Source organism: Vicugna pacos, chromosome 5 (genome assembly GCF_048564905.1).
Source record: "Vicugna pacos chromosome 5, VicPac4, whole genome shotgun sequence".
In the NCBI taxonomy this organism is placed as follows: Eukaryota; Metazoa; Chordata; class Mammalia; order Artiodactyla; family Camelidae; genus Vicugna; species Vicugna pacos.
The window spans coordinates 47,805,552-47,820,135 of record NC_132991.1 but is presented as its reverse complement, the minus strand read 5'-3'; the positions used below and the strand labels follow the sequence as shown (position 1 = coordinate 47,820,135).

The 14,584-nt window shown below is 50.4% G+C and overlaps 1 protein-coding gene across 3 annotated transcripts in view; it reads right to left on the bottom strand.

Moving 5' to 3' along the window:
* Nucleotides 1–14,584, bottom strand: part of HOXD4 (homeobox D4) — a 31,196-nt gene that overhangs the window by 16,076 nt on the left and 536 nt on the right. For 2 of the 3 annotated variants that reach the window (XR_012072687.1, XR_012072688.1), the window contains exon 1: nt 115–3,746. Coding sequence is in view for 1 of the 3 variants with exons in the window: in XM_072961203.1 (XP_072817304.1) it covers nt 115–652 (538 nt within the window). In the remaining 2 variants the exon portion in view is untranslated. Of the gene's footprint in view, nt 1–114; nt 3,747–4,530; nt 4,557–14,584 lie in introns of those variants that run through there. The other variant, XM_072961203.1, reaches the window with a different exon arrangement.

Genomic DNA, 14,584 nt, shown 5'->3' with positions numbered 1-14,584 from the left:
AAATTTATGGAGAGAGTAATTGCGGCGCCCATTGAAGCCCCACTCGCACCCCCTCGCGGGGCCCAGGCCGCTGGGCTAGGGTGGAGACTGAGAGGTCCTGGGCCCGTGCCTTACCCGAATTCACGTGCACCTTCTTCATCCACGGGTAGACCACGGCCGGCTGCTTGAGGGCCGTCCCGGGGGGCGGCTGCTTGGGGCCGCCTGGCTGGCTGCAGGCCCGGGAGCCGGGCAGGGGCGCGGGAGGGGGCGCCGGGGGCGCAGGGCACGGCTCTCCCGGGGCACCGTAGTGGCCGCCGGGGCCGCTGGGTTCTTGCCCGTGACCCCGCGTGGGCAGCGCCGAGCCGGGCCCGGGGCCGCCGCCTCCGAAGGTCTGTTCACCGAAGTCGGGCCGTGGGTAGAGCCCCGGGGGCTGGAAGTCGGCCCCCTGAGCGCCGCTGCCGTAGTAGTCGGCTCCCTGCTCCCCTAGGTAGCCGCCCTGCAAATATTCCTCACACGGAGGGAACTTGGGGTCCACATACTTGGAGTTCACCATATACGAACTCATGGCCATTAATTTCAGAAGGTAGAAAATACTAATTTTTCTCGTGTTGTCTTTTTTCTCCTTCCATAGGGCCCTCCTACTTGCTGTCAACTGAATAAAGTTGGCGGCCATGTGACCAGGCCAGCCAATAGCGAGGGAGTGAGTTTATCACCGGGTTGGTAAGCATCTCATAATTTTCACAAATTTAACTAAATAACATACGTGTAATCAAGTGACTCTCCGTGGCACATTTGAGGGCCCACACCAGATGTTAATGTGGTTCTAATCCCAGCACCCTCATTCCCCACAGGCAATCCCAGCTTTTGTCTGCCACTGACTTTGCTAACCTCCAGTGCTCTCTCCACTCACCTCGCCTGAAAATATCCCCCCAGTATGGGCACAGATCAAGGGGGAATGAATCTCCATATCTGTCAGGGTTCGTGGTACCAAAAGGTGGGTGGGTGAGGTGGCTTCTGAGTTGGATAGAGAACCGCAGGCTAGGCAGGGCTCCCGCCTGCCTAGCCTGCCCAGCCTGCCCAGCCCGCGGGAATGGGGACTCTGCTATACAAAGGCCGAATTCTGGCTTTGTCTCCATCAGGGTCACCCAAAAGTTACCACAATCTGGCTGGCCTGAATCAAATTAGGCAATGAGTAACCACCCAGCTTTCTGCAAGTGCCCAGGCCGGAGTGTTTCTAGCCAAAGCCGGAGCCTTGCGGGTATGACAAGAAGCCCGTGATGCTCCTGCCAGGCAGCTGAAGGATGGGCTAGGAAGGTGGCGGGGGCACCCCCACATGACCCAAAAGGACCCAACATTCCTCCTTCCCAGCTCCCCATCTTCCCGCATGGCAGGAACAGACCAGTGAGCCCCCTCCATTGGGCACCCTCCAACCCTATGTCCCTGGAAGGCAGAGCTGGGGCTGAGGCTATCTGGACTCCCACCTCACTCCCCAGTCCCCCCAAACCTAACCCTTTGGCCCTTCATTCATGCAACCAATTAGGGGTTTTCACAGAGGCTTCTGTTTGCAGATGAGGGGCTTCTCCAGTAAAAGGCTGCTCTATATCACTGGGCTCAGTCGATCCTCCTGGAGTCCAACGTAATAAAACAGAAAGAGGCGACTGACCCGATGCTGCCTCTGGACACCACTTCTGACTCTGGCTATTTCGGAGAAAAGTGAAGTTTTTGCATCGACCATATATTCCCCTAGAATCGAATCTGTGACTATGTGGATACCACACAAATTCGGTTCTACAGGGTATATATAGACAACGTTACTACCTCCAGGTTCCACCCAGAACAAGTACCCAGACCGTTGCCAGCCCCAGCCTCTTCCTCGGAGCCGCCACCAGCGCGACGCAGCCACCCTCACTTTCAGAGATGATTCAGGTAGCCTGCAGCACTTGGTGGCAATTTGCAGCAACGAGTTCCCCATCTTTGTACCAGGGTTAGCAAGCAGCCAAGGAGTCAGGACAGTCTTCTTAAGCAAAAAAGAAAAGAACAGAAGAAAAATAATCCATCCCAGAAATGGTGGCTTTATTACCCCCTCTACAGATCCACATAACCCCCACTCCCTTATCAAGTGGTATTTTCCAGAAAGAACCAAATGCCCTCAGTGGCAGAAGAAAAAGAGGCAAGAGGGACTATCCTCTGCCCATTCTTTTTCCAGTGCTAGGGCAAGCCAGGTTGGGTGACAAAGCTAGTTCTCCAAGAAGTCGCACATTTTACCTTCCTGGGCTCTGAGCCCAGCTGGCCTCTCAGTCCGGCTGCTGCTGCAGACCCCAAGGCAGAAGCTGCTTGCAGGCACCGAGCTGCCCTGGGCTGGGGTTGGAGCACTAATGGTGAAGGGCAGGGCGAGGGGTCATTCGAAATCATTTACAAACATATCACAAAGTTTCATTATTTTCGCTTTGCCGACAGCAGCACACAGACTACAAAAGTTCACGAATTGCGCCCGCCCCAGCGCCTCAGTGCAGTCTGGGGCTCACCGTTCTTTGGGGCGCTAAGAGCACTGAGGGCTCCGATGGATTTCAGGGGCAGAGGGATGCCCAGGCTCTAGTGGCGCTTTTGGATCCCTGACAAAGGCTTGCGGTGTTTAAAATTTTGTTTGTTTGTTTTGACTTTACCCTCATGATTCAAAAAATAGCTTTAAGCCTCAAGCTGGGCCTGGTGGGGTGGAGCAGGGTGACTTCCCTCCACCCCCGCAGCCTGAAAAAATTGGCTGGCTTCTTCTACCCTTTCCTTTGCACACTCTCTGCACAACCCCTCCCTTTGGTTCTAGTGTTTTAGGTATTTTGTAGGGATTTTCTGGGTGCCAATTCAAACAAGAGGCAGCCCCACACCCAATTCCCTTGTCCCAGGGGAGTTCCCCCCAACTTCTAATGACAAACGCTTCCACACACCCGCCTTTCTGGGGACTTGGGCCTAGGCTTTATCCAGACAAATTGGGAGAGCCTGCTGGGCCAGGTGGGGATCCCGGTGAGGGTACACATTTTCATATTTGTTAGACGCTGTGACCTGCATTTCACCTTATTGCTCGACTTGTTCAGACAGGTCAAAGCCAACAAGTTATTGATGAACAAAAGCGTTAAATATTCACCTCTCCACTCAACTGCCCATACAAATGCTTTTGATCTCTCAGGCTTTTTGTGCTGTGTTCAGCTACAGGGTGCTGAATGTGGGTTTGCAAGAGAGGAGCATCCACAGAGCTAAGCACCCAGAGCCAGGGCACAGCGCACAGGAAGGGTGCAAGACCAGGGGGTCCTGGGGCACCAGATTTTCCAGCCTGGAGCCCAGAGCCCCTTTCACTTAAGCCAGCCTGATTCCTAGAGGGGAACTAGTACTGGGCAGAATCTCCAGTTCTTGGGGTGGGTGCAGCCCCCAGTGGGTCCATAAGGCTGCCCAGCCTAGAGGGGAGAAACCTGGTCCAGAGCCAAGCCCATCTTCTGCAACCCTAGAAAGAGGACATCCTACCAGAGAGGGAGGGTGCCTGGTTCCCAACACCTTCGCACATTCCATCTCTCATTGAAATAAAATCTCCGTTTTACAGTCAGGGAGGCGCCACTGTTTTTCCTTGATTTTTTTCCCCACCACCATCATCTTAATGAGATAGTCTTTCTGGAGATTTCACAGGCTTCCTCAGAAATGTTCCGGTCTTTTGCAGCACATGCAACGCAGAAAGACCCAAACTTCCCAACCTAGGAACCCAAGAATCTCTGTGCCCACCGCACCCCCCAACACTCCCCCTCCCCCATGTTTGCCCTCAACGCCAGCCGCTCCAGTGCAGAAATTCTTGAACTGCAGTTACAGAGACTCAGAGGTGAACGAGAAAGGCCATATCCCTCCCTCCTTGCTCACCCCGTGTCCCCAGCCTGGAGCCCAAACCGCTGGGGCTAGGGCTGGGGCCGGGGGAGGGGCGAGGAGGGACTTCCACGTGAAGCTCAGAATTCGCAGCCCTTCCCGGAAGCCGGCCAACTCAACACGCCCGCAGCCATAGTGGGTTAAGTTTTTTCTTTCTTCTTTTTATGAAGAACAAGAGAAGGTTGGGCCAGGCTGGACAGGGTTGAGCTGGGCTGGGCTGCGGAGGGGGATCGCACTGCTGTGGTGTTCAGCAGGTTGGTTCGAGCAGAGGGCGATGCTCGCCGCGACTGGTTAATAGGGCGGGCTGCTAATTAGTTGCAAGCTCTTCTCAGCCGCGTTCCCCGCGGCGGAGCTGCACCTGTGCGAGCTAGGGCGGCCTGGGAAGGCCGGGAGTGTCCAGAGAGGCCCACGGAGACAAGGGCGAGAGCCCGCAGCGCGTTCCCTTAGTTAGGTGACTGTAAAACTAGGCCCCAGAAAATCTTTCCAGGAGTCCAACTTAGAGCCTCCACCTCCAAATCGAGCTCCCCTCGCATAGCCGGGGAGGAAGGGCCGCTCTTCCACCCGCCCATTCCACTGGCGCGGCCCTTCGCCCCCCAGCTCCCCAGTTATCAATACCGCCCCTTCGCTATTCGGAAGAAACGGGAAGGTACTTACAGCCGCGGTGTCTCAGGGTCCTGAACCTGTTGCAATGAAAACGGGGGTCACTTAAATTCCACAGGACAATAAAGCAGAGATAGATGATAACACAGAAAAATGACAAGGCCCAGACACCCCACCAATACCCAGACCTCCCTGCTTCGGGTGCCCGCCCCCACCCGGGAACTGCGCCAAGTTCTCCGCGGAGCGGGAGACTGCAGTGCTCAAGGGCAGACCCACGGGGTAGGAGAGTATGGTCCCCATCACCTCCCCAACTCCATGCAGCCCTTGGGCAAAACCTTACTGGTTGCTTGACCCGACTCAGGCTGTCTATAACAGGGTTTCCCCAGTGGGAAAACGGGAAGCGAGGAGAAAACGGGCCTTTGTGTTTTTCCTTCTGCACAGTCAGCGGGGTGGGCGCAGGTTCACTGGGGAGGGGGCAGCTGCTGCATCTGTCCCCTGCCCCAGCTCCCCCGTCTGTCTCGCGCTGGGAGCAATTCAGCCCCCTTTTCCAGTTTCAGATTGGTTTCAAATTCCCCAGCCCCATTTAGCGCCCCCCAGAAATGTTTTCTCCTTCCCATAGAAGGACCAGGCATGGCTGGGACTTGCCTTCCCACTTGTGCTCTAATTCAAAACAAAGAGCAATTTCTAAGGGAAATGAGGACCCAAATGAGAACCAAGGAAGAGGAAAATCGATAGGCTTAAAGGTAAATGACAATGCTTTAGATTGTTATCCAGCTCTATGGATATGACATCATTTAGTCAGCATTTTTGCTGGAAAACACATAAAGAAATCTTACAAAGCAGTGGTCCTCACAGGGGCTGGTGTCCAGCCTTAAGTTGTTAGTCTCCTCTAGTTTTATTCTGGGATGGCAGTCTTCTCTCTGAGAAATCTCAAAGGCAGAGCCATCTCCACCCTTATCCTTTCTCTCTCCCCCCAGACTACCGATTTTATTCCACTTCTGAAGCAGATGCTCCTTTATAGGCAGGAGAGAGTCAGTAATTTCCTCTAGTGAGGTAGGAGCCCTCAGTTCCTAACTTTCTATGGCCAGAAGGGAGGGGAGAAAACCGGAATTCCCATTCTATTTGTTGATTTAGGTTTAGGCTAAAATTAAAATTAATTTCCACGGGACTTCTCCCTTACCAGATGGAAAAGATGGGGCAGAGAAATCCCTCACCCCTGGAGAAAGTCCTGGAAAAAGTAATAAGTGACTTACTGATTTTCTCTCCTAGTGGGCAGGGGAGCTGGGAGCAGAACTGTCTCCTTCTGAGCTCGGCGCTAGCTGGAGCCTCTCACTTTCCTATTGCTGATCCAGGAACCAAGCATCTGCACTTGTATGCTCTTAACCTAATTTATGGTGGGAATTATATTTTGGCTTGTCAACTCTCAAGCCATAAAACAAAGTTTATTGGAATCACGTGCTCGTAAATAGCCACTCAGGTCCCATCTCTGCAGAACCATAAATAACCTTCGGCTTTAAACTTTTATTCACTAAATAAAGGTTCACTGCAATGGTTCCCTCACATTTAAATAGTTCCAAATATCTAGGATGCAAGGGGGGTCATATTCATATCAATACCCTGGGCTTTTCAAATAGCATCTTTTCAGGAACATCTGTTTAAATTTGGAGATAGTGTTATTTGGAAAAGGCTGGTTGGTGGGCATGTCTTATGATTCTTTGGCTGCATTCGCTGTGAGTACCATCAACTCCTTTATTTCAATCATTTTCTAGCTCTAGATGTGGTATATAAAAAGGAAAGTCAAAGGCCACTTCTTTCTTGCTTATAGCAGAAGTTATTTGAGATTTTGTTCTAGCTTTAATAAGAAAGGGGTGGTTAGGGAGTGGTTGGGTGGGTTTAGGGGTGGGGTGGGGGTGGCAGTTGGAGTTAACACTTGGCTCTGTATTGTTGTGAATGGGCTCAGTGAAAGTTGAAGGTAGCCACATGCCTAGAGGTTTCTATAATTTGCTTAGATCTGGAAGGGAAGCCTTTGCAAGTGACCAAACTGCTTAAAACAGCAAGACTTCAGGTTTGGTAAAGTGAGAAAGTGGAGAATAGCCCCATCGGAATCTTTGGCAACTGAAACTCTAAAGGTTATAAAACAATAAAACAGCCATGGTGTGAAGGGGACAGGGTGTGAGGAAGCAAATGAGACTCTCAAGGAACTCAAGCCCAGGAAGTCAGATGTCCCCACTCCCACAGTGCCCCCAACCACAGGGCTCGGGCTTGGGGGTCCAAACCCGGGTGGGATCCTATCCTCCTCCCCCCTTGCCCCTCCAACCTCACACTACCACTCCGCCGCCCCAAGGGAGAGCCTAAGAAAGAAGGAGGCAGCATGCTCTCCTGCTGAGAAAGCCAAGAAGAGGAGCTTGCTCCTGCACGCTGCTGCACCGAGAATGTGACACTCTATGCTTGGAGGAGGTGGGTGTGGGAAAGATGCCCCCAGCTCCCACCAAGGAGAGTAAATAAAAAGAGAACTGACCCCCAGCATCCTTCCACAGCCTGCCAGAACTGCCACCAAACAGTGTGAAAACCTGTGTGATTTTGACCATTCCGATTAAAAGAATGGCTGTTCTGTGTAGATTTGCAGAGCACGCACATATATATGATTTCTAAATCAAATTCAGTTGCAAAAGTTCTCATCAGCAAGTCCCATCAAGCCCATGAAAGGGATTCCCCTCTACAAAGATCTCTTTGCATCCTAATTTCCACCCATTCTCCATGCATTTCTAAACCCATTTCCTGATTCACTTTCACCAGGTAGAAAGCAGAGGGCTATTAGCCCCGACTGTATGGTGTCTATTTCTCCTCCTTTCCCACCCCCACTAGCAACTTAGGAGGATCTTTTTCCTCTACAGTTGGTAGCATCTGTTTTTAAAATATTTTGAGTAAAGATCAACCCCTTTAAAAAATGTTTTCTGATTCTATTAGCACTAGGTGAGCAGTTTCAAAATAGCCCCTGTTTTAATTCACTGTAAATTTTTTTTTGAAAGTTTGAGGGGATAAGAAAAGCTTTATTTTTCCTTAAGTTAATAAAACAGAATTAAAGGATGAATGACATTCTAGGCAATTGTGATGAGCTTTTTGTGGGGGAAGGGTAAGGAGAAGACCAGGCTGAGGAGGTGGTGTTTGAAACAATGTCTAGCACCTGATCGCAGCCCGGTAGATATTTTTTTGAACGAATGGTGATGAAGGATGGTGACTGGGACTTTTGCTTGCAGTCTTCACTGGCTTACATAAGAAGAATAAAATTACAAAGCCTACTGTGTATATTTAGATGATAACAGGAAACTAACTAGCTATGCTTAGAGAAAAGGAGGAAAGAAAAGAAGCATTGAGGAAGACAGCTTCAGTTACTTTCTAATGTTAGGAAAGACAGGCAACATGCTTATGGAGAGAGTGTCCATCTTCCTCCAATCTTCCCTCAACCCCTGCCCCCAGTGTTGGGCTTCTGTGGATGAATGAGAAAGCGGAGATGGGGGAGAGCAAATTCTGTCTAGTAGGAGGCTGAGCAGCAGACTGGTGTGGGCCCATTTGTTGGGGTTTTCCCATGGTTTCTCAGCAGTGGTGGTGGTGGTGGTGGTGATGGAAGAAGAGGTGGGGGAGAAGAGGTGGAAGCCTTCTTCAAAACCTGTAAGGAATTGGTTTCTGGGTAAAGTGAGACTCTGAGCACCATTCTTCCAACCCAAATGCCAGAGTAGCTCCCAGGAAGGAGGAGAGAGTGAAGGGGCCCTGGGAGGCAACATCTGCACTCCAAACATAATGAGGTCCGCCCTCTGCTCACCCTAAGGGCCCTTGCTATGTGGCCTAGGAAAGAATATTCTGATCTTGACTTTTAAGAGGCCTTTTGCCCAGAGGCAGTGTTGAACTCTCCCCTTAAACTAAGAGTCTGAACAACCAGGGGAGATGGAGATGGGACTTTGGATGAGCCCCCTAGACAGGGGGCAGATAAAGGAAGGAGACTGCCAAGCCTGACACTTATGTACACAGGCAGCGGGTAGAGCCAGAGAAGGGTAGAACAGGGAGTCCCAAGTAGGAGGGAAATATAATCCCATATTCCTGGCACTGTACTCTATCCCCAAAAGAAGAATACTTCTCTTGCTACCCCCACCCCTACCCCCTACAGTGGGGTCTGCTCATTGGAGCTCTGCTTTGGTGTCCTCTGGGAAGGAAAGGTGACCCCAGAAGGAACAACTCCAGTAGTGGGAGATGGAATCCAAAAGAACAGGCCCTGGGTCAGGCTCTCTGATGGTGGGGCCAGACGCTGGGAAAAGCTTCAGTGGTCTCCAAGAAAAGCAGGGTCTGGGGTGGCCATCTAAGTCCTTTGAGAACCAAGAATAGAGGTTAGAAGGCACAGGAGACCGGGGTGACTGGGGGGCTGCAGCATTGCCTGAGTTCATGGTTCAAACTCTGCCTGACATGGGTGATAGCAGAAGAGACTATGTATGTTTTGACAGAAAATTTGACTTAGGTGAACACCTAGTTAAGCCAAGAGAAGCAGCTGGGCCGAGGACTGCAGAGGCCCTCCCAGGAAAAGTCTACAGGCAGAAGTCATGGAAGCCAGGGCTGACGGGGTGGAACCTGGTTGCAGAGGGTGTGTGCACATGTGTGGGTTGTAGCCTGAAATATATTTATATAATTCTTTTTAAAAGATAAGCACCTCAAAAAATGGAAGAGCTAATGGAAACTGGGGTGGGGGGAATAAGCCTCTTAACAACACACCTTGACATCACTGTGGCCCAAGCTGGGCGCTGTGGCTCAGTCATGGCCCTGGAGCCCAGAACTTGGAACACAAGCAGATTAAGGGGGAGTGGGCCTCCTTTGCTGTTGCCCAGTGGCCTTTTCCTTTTCCATCCTGTCCCAGCTTTTGAGAGACTGAAAAGAGGGTACTCGCCCTGGGGCTGTAAAAGAGGGTACTTGGAGGCCTAGTGAGTGTGAGTGATAGGTGAAGGTGACTCCAGGACGTGGACAGTGGGGCCTGCTCTCTGGTAAAGCCTGAGCCTTTGGTAGGAGTCACAGATGTGCCACTGCAGGTGTGAGGCCTCCCGTACCTGACATCTACACTGAAGAGCTAAAGGGACTTCCCTCCTGGCATGGTTCTGAAGTCCACCTGAAGACAGGTACCAGACACTGAGACTCAAAGAAGGAGGGCCTGTGAGGCCCATTACAGCAATAGGAAAGGATCCCAGATCCATGTTCTCCTGCGTCTGCCACTCCCTGTGTGACCAAGCCTAGGCCTGTGTTCTCTGTACAATTCAAGGATTAGGTGAGTGAACCAAGTCTCTTTCAGCTCTAAAAGTCTAGGCCTGATTACTGAACAGAACAGGAATACTGATAATAAGGAACACCTATTGAATTCTTGTTATTCAGTACATGATCAAAACAGGTATTGAATGTTTGGCTTGTGCCCAAACACTTTTAAGGGCTTAAACAGTGAATTAATGTATGTAAAGCAGTTAGAATAGCGCTTGACACATACTAGTGTTATGTAAGTAAAAATCCTCATAACAATCCTTGAAGGTACTCTTATTATTCCTACTTTCCAAATGAGGAAACAAGCTCAGAGAGTCTGCCCTACTTTCCCAAGGTCACACAGCACGTAAGTGGTAAAGATTTGAACCAAGGCAGTCTGAAACCCAGAACCTACTTACCTCTGAAAAAAAAATCTCCAAGTAAGCAAGGGATCAATGTCCCTTTCCCTATATGGGCAATTACTCAGCCTACCAGGTTGTGACATTAGAAAACCTAATTAGCAGGTAGCCCCTGGAAGTATGGGGGATGCTGAGTGATAGAATTTGGCCCCTGGAGACCACAGAAGAAGCCGAGAGACCCTTAACCACTTATCAAACATAACCACACATCCTAATTGCCATGGTGGAAAATGTTCACAAACTGCAGGTTCTGAACGTTGAAGTCGGGCAGTGAGACTCAGGAACCCACATTGTGAACAAGAGATTTGAATGCAGGCCTTCATTAAGAATCATTGCTCATTAAGAATCCTAACGCATGAAAAAGAGGGAGACAAAAGACTGTTGCCAGGGATCAATGGAGAATCAGCAGAGTTGGATCAGAGCCAGTTGTTGAAGTTGGGTGTCACCATTGGTGCAAGAAAAGTCCCTTGGAGCCCACCAAAGGCCTGAAATGGGCACAATCGTGAAAGAAGAGTGTGTGGATGGTGTGGAAAAGGGGAGAGATGAGTATTTGCACGGTCAGTGGGATTCACCCTGGCTCTCAGAGCCCAAAGGGAGGCCCGAGGGAGACCCGGTGCCAGGCCTGTTCTAGGTGAGCCAGGGAGAGGCCTGTCAGCCTGCTGCCGGAGGCGCTGAACGTTTGGCTTTTCAAGGTTGCCCCGCCCGTTCTAGGTACCAGGGACAGCTGGAAGGGAAAGCAGCATGAACGGCAGCCGAACATGAGGGGGCTGGTTAGGACCTTGCGGACTGGGTGTGGCTTGCCCCACCACAGGATCGTAGCTCTTTTTTTGCTCTTAGGAGTCCAGCGCGCAGAAATCGCGCCCCCTCCGGGAAAGCGGAGGAAGTGAGGTGGCCTGCCACCCCGGAACCTGCCTTCAGGCTCCCAGGCCTCAGGGCTGCCTCTGCTGCCTGTCTTAGGAAGCCGCCCCTGGGGGTGGGCACAGCATCGTTAACTCTCCTTGGAGGCGGAAAACACTTTGAAAGCAGAGGTGGAGGGCGGGGAGAGGGAGGGGCGAGGTCACGTGTCCTCCCATCCCTCCGCCCGCTCGCGCCCGGGGCATCTCCCGCGCCTCCGCGCACGAGACACTTGTCCTATAGCGCCTCCTCCTGGACAAGGAGCCAGCAAGGCGGGCAGGGGGACTGCGTCAGCCCCGGAAACCCGAGGCCGGGGCTTCTCCGCGCCCGGTGGAGGTCTTCTAGCGCCAGAGGCTGAGTTGGTCCTGCAGTGTCCCCTGGGGCGGCCAGAAGGAGTCGAAAGGGCTCTGAGACTACCACTCACACTCCTCACTCCCAGCATTGACAACAGGCTCGCGGCCCAGAAGCGTGCATCCCCCATTAGGCGAGCCCAGGCGGAAAAACCCTCCAGTTTGTCCGTTTATTTATTTATTACTTGTTTGACCGCTCTCCGCTGAGCCACTGGCTCCCACAGAGCCCTCCAACGTGCTGCGCTGGCGTAACAAGATACGAGAATGGTCCAGCTGAAGGATTGGCCTGAAGTTTGGCGGTCTGAACAGCCGCCAGGAGGAAAGGACTTTTCCCAAAGCAGAAGCAGCAGGCTGAAAAAAAATCTATACACTTCCCCGAGGATCACATATATATATAATTTTCTTTTAAGGTGTTAAAAAGATATGTATGTGTATTTTAACACCTCGAAAGATTTGGTTTCTTTTCGGCCACTAGGTTGTATTTGCAGTGTTTCTAAAGTGCAGCTTTAAATTGGGGTGGGATGGTGAGTCAAGATGATTGAAAATAACGTAGTCAAGGGCAAGATGTTTAGCTATATTTAGATTGAAGGCTGGAATAAAGGAAAGATGAGCGAATCCTAAGGGAGGGAGGAGTGGAGAGATCGGGTTATATCTTCCACCTCCGAGTCCACTCGCCCCCTCCCCCCACTCGTGCTTTGCTGGTTGGATCCCCAGGCTGGGCTATTTCATTGCACATGCGCCGGACACCGAGCAATCGTGCAAGGAAGGCGCTTCAGAGTCCTGAGCTGTGCGGGAGGCGTGCGCAGTGCTGGGCGGTGTGCGGCACCAAGCACTGCTTCAGCGCCTACCTGCAGACGAGCTTGGAAGCCCCATCTTAGGAAGGAAACATACTTTTTTTTTTCAGGAAAACCTGCGTTAAAAGCCTCAACTGTCCTTTTCTGGTTTGGAAGCCCTGTTCTACCGAACCAACAAAATCGCCATGTTGCCAGTGAACCCTCTGCAGGTTGTCGTTTAGATCAGCAATTTCATTTCTAGTGCACGGCTTCTCCCAAGTCGTTAATCGAGGCGGGGGTGGGGGAACCGCCCTACGTTCAGAGGGCACACCTTCTCCCTCATTCTGCACAACTAAGAAGTCTAAGGGACCAGTTCCTAGAAAGAGGGTATCTATTCACATCAATTCCGGAAAAGTGGCCCTAAATTGGACTTACATCGGAATTCCGAGTTTTTGGTGGCTTCTCCCCGGCTTCCGGTGCCCCCACGTGCCCTACCCGGCGGCCGCACTGCGGCAAGGCAGTAAATACCTCTAACAGCTGCCTGCCAGCCCAGAGTGAAATACTGTCTTTGTTCCGATTTCCCCTGCTTCTCGAGCTCAGAAAACAGAATTCTGGCGAAATATATTTATTTGGAGAAGCATATGACAGGAAAATACGTTTGGTTTTAAGCCCTGGTTCCTGGCCACATTTATAACAACGAGCTTCACTCTTTCCTGGTCCTCCTGGAAAGCGCAAGCCCAGCTCACTGCCTGACCGTTGATACTAAGGCCCGGACGTGCCATCGACTCCCTATATCTATAAACGGATAGAGGTTCTGCCCAAGGACGCTGAGAGTTAGGCTTCCCGGCTTGTGCGCTCTTGGGGGCCAAGTGTTACTTCGTTTAATTTTTTATTGGGTTAACAGGGACAGAGGGGGCATTTCCGGAAGTGGCAAAAGCGTTAACTAGTCTCCTCGTGGACTAAATGGTCTGAGTTCAAATGTGATTTGCAGATTATTTATTCCTTTAGATGCAATTGACCATTTAGTTCCAATAAGATCTTAATGCTACCAAGGGACTTACAAAGAGCCCTTCAGTCCTCCATATCTGCTGGTGACATCACCCTCTGCAGCATAATCGGACCTGCAGCCTGCTCAGGTTCCTACTTACTTGAGGGCGCGCTCAGTCACCGAACCCAGGGAAAAGGGGTCGAAGATCTAAGCACTAGGGTTTGGCCATCTTGGCCACAACTCATCCCCACCCCCACTCCGTTTGCAGCCCACCTAGGGACTCCTTAGGCTCTGGAGCTTCCAGGGGAGGGCCTGGGAGCTCCTGACCAGGGGCCTGCTTTTCAGTAGGTGATGCTCTTTTACCAATATAAAACAAAAATCTTAGCAGCCATTGTACCATAGTAGAGAAATAGTTACAAAATACAGACACTCCGAATTTAAAAATCACTCAGAGGTTCTTCTTTGTGAATAATCATAGTGATCCACGACAATTCTGCAGATGTCAACTGGCCATACACAAATCGTGGCCCTCCATTTTGAACAGAGCATGATTGCATCGTTAATTACTAAAAATACTTTCCTACAAAGATGTAATTTATTTTGTTCAAAAATGCTTTTACAACCAAGATAGTTACACTGAAATATTTGGGAGAACATTAATTTAGGGTTTGCTGCTGGGTGCTTGAAAAAACGATACTCTGCCATGCGCAGGTCAACCCCATGCGCAATGCGGCAGATTGTCCAAGGTTTTAATATTTCACAACATGCCCACAAGGGAATAGGCAATAGGATTTGAGAACTGCATCCTCAAGTGCTGTTCAAAATCAGTGGAAGAAAAAAGGAGTTTTTTTTCTGCAAAGAATTTTTTGACTTATAGATAATATTACAGTTCAGTAATTTTGAAGTAGAGTTGGAAAGGTTGCTATATAGTATTTATTTGTAGGCACAAACAACAACAACAACAAAAACCCCACAACACCACGACAGTGCATTTAGAGAACAAAATATCTACTCTTTTCCTGCGCTGGCAAATAAGAAACACACACTATGTTTGAATTTAGACATGCTTCGCATTTCTGAAATGTCTATTGATTTTTCCCAAAGATTTTCTAATACTATTACCTCCTAAAACATGCATCCATTTTGTGGCATAAAATAATCCAAATTCACCTGCCAGATTATTAGATGTAGGAGGAACCTTTCTTGAGTTGTTACAAAAATTATCTAAGAACTAGAGAAACAGTTAATATTTAAAATTCCATCTCATGCACAAGGCCCAATAAAACATAAACCCTAGAAATTAGCATCACTCATCAAAGCCTAGATTAACTAACCAAGCACATCCTGGATACACAGAATCCACCCCATCCCCACCCCCCAAAAAAACACCTGTTAGCCTCTCAGGTACCGCTGACC